The 5,958-nt window shown below is 44.4% G+C and overlaps 1 protein-coding gene across 4 annotated transcripts; it reads right to left on the bottom strand.

The window, feature by feature from the left end:
• Positions 1-2,291: 2,291 nt before the first annotated feature.
• Positions 2,292-4,663, bottom strand: LOC115314184 (piggyBac transposable element-derived protein 1-like). 4 transcript variants are annotated; one of them, XR_005798859.2, is made up of 3 exons: positions 4,573-4,649; positions 4,188-4,373; positions 2,292-4,040 (listed from the first exon to the last, which is right to left on the bottom strand). XR_005798859.2 is itself a non-coding variant. In XM_040219655.3 (2 exons), exon 2 carries the CDS (start codon positions 3,592-3,594, stop codon positions 2,698-2,700), a length of 897 nt encoding a protein of 298 aa, XP_040075589.1. In that variant the 5' UTR covers positions 3,595-4,373; positions 4,573-4,649; the 3' UTR covers positions 2,294-2,697. The 4 variants fall into 4 exon arrangements, 2 of the variants coding, with proteins under 2 accessions (XP_040075589.1, XP_040075590.1); XR_005798858.2 differs by lacking the exon at positions 4,188-4,373 and having other exon boundaries at positions 4,573-4,663; XM_040219655.3 differs by having other exon boundaries at positions 2,294-4,373.
• Between the last annotated feature and the right edge of the window lie 1,295 nt (positions 4,664-5,958).

The raw sequence follows: 5,958 nt of genomic DNA, 5'->3' as shown, positions 1-5,958 counted from the left end.
ACAGAACTCGGGGTGTCAGCGTTTCCACATCCAAAACGAGGCTGGTCAAGAAAGAAAGCCACACCACATTAACTTCCACACTCAAACGTTGATTCTCCAGTGATTCCGAGTTTCATTGCTGTTTCCTTTAGATCTATATTTGTCACTTTTTTTACCGTTCGAATCTTTCTTCATGAAGAACAGATTGCGTGCCATACTTGTCCGGAAATATCATCGACACGTACGATGGGGACGAAACTTCTTTGGAGGGCATTCCTCCAACGAAATTGGCACTGCATACCAACGAGTGTGGGATGGCATTTCAGTTCGTCCCATTGGCGCTGACACATGTAGGTGTTGCTGGTACGAAAACAAACGCAGAGCGCAAAGCGGCAGTGTAGAATATTTCAGCTGTGCCGACGCAGTGGCAGACATGATCGGGAAACCAAATTTCTCGCGTCGTACGGCACGGCTCCATCGTTGTCGCTGTCCCACAAAACATCGGCGAGGTGAAAAACTGTGAAACTTTGTCCCCACGAGATACGACGCATAACTATTGAAGCACTTAATGACGCAGCACAGGCAGCACTTCATGCTGTGAACCCAGCGCAATTGCACCACTCCGACTTCAATGCGTACCAACGTACGCGGCGTGGTTTCGGTTTCGTGTTCTCTGGGGTTCTCAGTGCCTACCTTCTCTACCGGCCGCGCGGCGGCGCGCCAGTCGCGTCGCACGGAGTGTATAGACGCAGCCAACAGACTAGAGTGTGTGTCATTTGCTTGCGGCAGCTATCGGGAGATGGCGTGAGCCGTTGCAAGCGTTGCTAACTTGATCGTCGGCGAACTCGCCATCCGTTGACCCTGGCAAGATTGTTGGTTTAATGCTTCACAGGATGAGAGGTTTTAAAATTGTCTCACCTAAATCTCCCTACCTCATTGCACAATCGGTGAAAGTTTCAGCTTTCTATGTGGAACGCCAAATTTGCCGGCTCGTTTTAGAGCGCAGAGATTCATTTTGGACACCCTAAAGATTTGTAAATAGTGCAACCAAACCGATATGCAAAGTAAAAAGCCTCTACAATACCAAGGTCTGTGAATACCTGATGTACAGCAAATAAGTATTTTCGCTATTTTGACGCTTTGCGCCAAAAACCTTTGGATTGCAATCGTAGATGGCGATGAGAAAGATGGCCGCTTCCCATGTCAGGAAGACTTTGCGGATCATTCAGGCAACTCCGATAACGATACCCGATACTCTGCGAACTCCTTTGAGCCTGCATGGTTTCGTCATCGGGTATTGCTATCGCAGGTGCTGGAACGATCTACAAAAACTTCCTATTGAGTTCATATAATAATCTAGAGGCCTACATTCGTTGCGCTTTATAGCACCTACGGGCTAGATTGAAGGAACAAGGCATCTTTTCAGCAGCAATCGTTTAGTAGCCGCCTCATGCTGCTTCATTAGTCATACACCAATAAGATAGGATTGAAACGAAACTAGGTGTAAACCATCGAAGAGAGTGATGCCGTCGCCAAGGGAAACGTTGCGACAGTGAGCAGCGGTCTTACAAAAGTACAAAAAAAAAGCACCGTTCCTCACCATCAATGTAACATTTGTTATGCAAGCAAGAGAAAGCATTATCCATCACGCCGTTGTTGTGAGATCCGATATTCAAAATTTAAGTAACAGCGCCTGCTAAATATACGTCAGCTGTTTCACGGGAGAGTAAGGCATCGCCGCCGGGCTCTCCCGCTCTCGGTGTCAATAACTTTAACGCTAAAAGAAATGGAACTCTAGCTTCCAGTATAGGCTTTTGGATAGGCGACGCCGTTTAAAAGGCTAAGAAATTAATAGGCTAAGAAAAAAAATGACAGAGTTCTTTAATTCAGACGTTATAATACTTACCAATGTTCTCATGTTTTAAATATTGCTTAGACTACCGCCAGCTATGCTTTCTTTGAAAAAAAGAAATCAAAACCAGGTGCATTCTATTTGATGATAAGTTACCTGTTGAGAACTAAGTGTACGCTCTCTGGCCTCGGTCGCACAAGTGCCATAACTTAATTTTTTTAACAATAAGAACGACAACATGAGCAACCAGTTTATCAAACATTTTCACTCACTTCGTGTTTTCTTTTCGCTGATGAAAGCTTTGGTTTCATGTTTTTATTTAAACTCGTGGATGATCTTAAAACGTGAAGATAAATAGTCTTGAGTAAAATGTAAAATATAAAAGAGCGTAAAACTATCTCTCCACAACAAAAAATTTCTTTATTTTTCGCTTTCGATCAATCTCTCTTTCTCTCCCTCCATCCCTCTCTCTCTATCTCTCTTTCTCATTCTCGCCATCCGTGTTCTTTTTCTCTGTAAAACTGATTTATTGTGTTACATATTATTTACAAGAAAACGAAAATTGTGACTGACAGTAACAACACAACAGCAACAAAAATGTGACTGAAAGTTAGGCTGTAATAGATTTGAATCTTAGCCAGGTGCTTAGTACTTTCCAACTCGGAAGTCGAAACCGTTGCTCATTTGTTTTAACCTCCTCAGTCCCGAGATGACAATTTTTTAGCAATATTTTTGAAACTTTTTTATTGCGTGTCAAATGACTTAACGCTTGTGAAAGTCCAGGAAACAGCTTCTGTTATGTAGGCAAATGAAAATGTGGCACTTTGTGCACTTCAATTTTCTCTTACAATAACGATTTCGGCACTTCATCTGGAACTTAAGCCTAACGGCTTAATGTCGCATTTTACTTCATTCGGACGTAGTGGAATTACCTTGATTCTCTTGTTTGCAGTCGGTTCTTCGCCGCTTTGCGCGTCTTCTCGAGACCCCCTTGAAATGGATGACTCTGCTTGTACGAGCACATAAGCTATAACTGCTTTAAAGTGCAATAGATCTAGCCTGTCCTTCTTCAAAACCATGGCGTTGTCGCAGTCCCTCTGGTACTCTATCCAACTGTTGCAGCATGCCATGTCCAGGAATTGTGTAAAAACAAGGACCGTCCATTTTTTACTGCGCACAGTGATTCGATAGTATGCAACATAGCGGTCAATCAGGTCAACTCCACCCATGTGCTGATTGTACCTGGCTACAATGTGAGGCTGTGTGACCTCGGCTCTCTTCTTTTCGTCTTTTGAACACCTCCGGCATGTACCCTCTGGCGCAGTGCCGAAGGCAGTAGACAATAGAAGGACTGACTTGTTGTCTTTCCATTTAACTTGACAGAGCTTGTCATCGCTCCGTACTCTGCAATGTGATTCACCTCGCTTCATTGATCTGTCATTCGGAATTCTCGCTGCCTCACCGTTGGTACGGTTCGCCATGATGGTCCCCGTGAGGAAATTCTTGTTGTCAATCAGAAATCCAGTCAGTTTCACTCCTGGAAAATATTTGTCAGTGAGCAAAAATGTTGGCTCATCTCTGTTGGTAGTCTTAACAAGTCCTTTTACCACGCCTCCACCAAGGTCGAGCTCTTCCACGTCTGCTTCAGAAACTGTTCGTTTCCCGATGTAAATCGGGAAGTCTAAAACTAGACTATCAGACGCTGCCAACACAAAATTCTTTAGGCCAACTGGGTTGGGTTTGCTTTGAACGCAATGGCTCATGGGGCACCTGCCAGTGTAAAGAATGATCTGCTCGTCTACACACAGCTCTCGTGGACGGAAAAACTCAAGGCAATGCTTTCCTGAAAGAAAAAAAAATACTGGCTCGACGAGGAAGAGGCTGTTCCTCTGTCACAGGCAGCCTGTCCGCAAAATGGAGGTAACTTCGTTGTTCGAAAAACCTGTACCGTGACATTGCGTCCGTAATTACGTAAACACTCAGCAGGTGCGACAAGTACATGCGGATGCCTGCAAATGTCCTAAGATCCTTTGCATTCGTCTCCGCAGATCTACCCGCCCTTTCTCGAACAAAATACAGGTTCGTTTGATGTGCACATTCGTGCAAAAAGTTCCCTGGGAAATATCTTGACAAACAGGTATACGGTGACTTTGATTCCTCCATGCTCTTCTCTGCATCATCTTCATCTTGGGTTCTCACGCTGGTGAACCTGGACGAAATATAAAGGCATAATTATTGATAACAAACCCCGCAACGCCGTCTTTAGATAGATGCAATATTTGATATTCAATTCAATGTGTCTAAACTAATGGAATAAAAATAATGAGACAAAACAATTCGTGCGTTTTTGTTTTACACAAGCACCGCTGGGCTGATCGCTGGCCGACTAGGCGAACATTGTCATCGGAACTGTCGATTTTCTTCTCTGATGTATCCGAGCCTTGAGCATCGTTAACCGGCCACTCCGAGTCTTCCCAATCCGACAAATCAGCATCACTCTGCTCCAAAAACGTCTGGATTTCGTCATCAGTCAGATACTTTCCTGTAATTCCGAAAAGCACAATCGAGCCTCAAAGTACCCAAACGGGTATCTACAACATATACCACCATCAGCACCACAGCTTTTTGCGAAATTTATTTAAAACATGCCCCAGCAAAAGCCCTAGTGTTCCCAGATTATTTTTTTGTGCTACAAGGTTGTACAGGAACGCTACAGGACGAAGTAAGAAAAAGTTTCTCACCGCGTGGACGAAAACGTGCGTGCGAGCTGGAAGACGCCATCACGAACTCTCGCTCTGCTGCGCCCCTCGGGCTGGTGGCGCCATCTAACGCAGAGGGCAGAAAACCGAGTGTACCCGAATGGGTGATGCGGGTCACAACGCTAGCATTTCATTTCGTAGCAAGCTCTGAGCCCTAAAACAGCAGGCCCCGAATAAGGGCAATAACGTTTTTTGTAGCGGCGTTCGGGATGGTGGCTGTGAATAGATGAGTTCGAGGTAAGAGGAGGTGCATTAACTCGCGTAAAAAAAACGAACACAAGCAGCCCACCATTGCATTCGCCGCAAACCACACCTTCCACACCTACCACCGCTTGGTGGGAAAAAATGTATTTTTGCATGTATTTGTATCTGTATTCAGGGATACTTTTTGGTCGTGTTTACATAAGTATCTCAGGGATATTCTTGAATAAAACGACAAATGTATCTCGGTTTCTGTTTATTAGCCTTAAGATACGCGTACCTCGGCATTTGTATTTACGACAACTTTTTGGGGTGTCTCTGGCCAGGCCCTGAAATGTAGAGTAATCCGTTCTGTGCAAGTGAGTTATATGGTCAGGGAAAAATAATATAGGGGGCTAATGGTAAAGTTTAATCTAATGACCAACTAAAATTTGTTAACTAACGTTTTAGGTGTTAAAAGTAAACATAAAGTTTAAGTTAACATCCTTCTGAGCGTCATCAAAAACCATTATATCAGAAAATTATAGAAACAATTAAAGTACGCGGGAGGCGCGGGAGCGCGCTAATGTTGCCATTCGTGCCACAGGCGCAAAGCTGCAGCGCCGCGAAAACGCGGATGATAAACTCATTATTACTCGTTTCTTCGCACCGCATGCCTTGAGCCTGTTGCACCAATGATAACTTGGGTCGTACTTCTCACGAGGCTCCAATTTTTACAGCGGAGCTGTTAAGGGCTTGTTTCCCCAGGATCGTGTCCCCCGCAAAGAAATGAAGACACCAAACTCTGGACGCCTACCGCCATCTATGAGCGACGGCGGCAAGCCTCGTATCTGGTTGCCGCCGTCGCTCATAGATGACGGCAGCCTTTCCAACTTGGCTTGCCGACTTGTGGCCGGCCATTACTTACCATTGTACAGCTCCGTTGGTCTTCCATGTTTACCGGAGTGGAAGGGTGGAAAGTTTTTTTTTTTTTCTAATCTTGTCTGATTTAGTGGTTTCTGTGACGCTCAGCAAATTTCTAATTAGAACGGCACGTTTATTTTTACTAAATAACGGTTAAGAGTTCAGCTTGTTGGTACATACGTGTATATATATCAGCTTGAACTTTAGAAATAACTAGAACACAAAGAAAGAAAGGACAGGAGATGACACACAGCTGTGTGTCAT

The sequence above is a fragment of the Ixodes scapularis genome, unplaced genomic scaffold, assembly GCF_016920785.2.
Source record: "Ixodes scapularis isolate PalLabHiFi unplaced genomic scaffold, ASM1692078v2 PGA_scaffold10__122_contigs__length_95168666, whole genome shotgun sequence".
Classification (NCBI taxonomy): domain Eukaryota; kingdom Metazoa; phylum Arthropoda; class Arachnida; order Ixodida; family Ixodidae; genus Ixodes; species Ixodes scapularis.
This window is presented reverse-complemented; position numbering and strand designations above follow the sequence as displayed.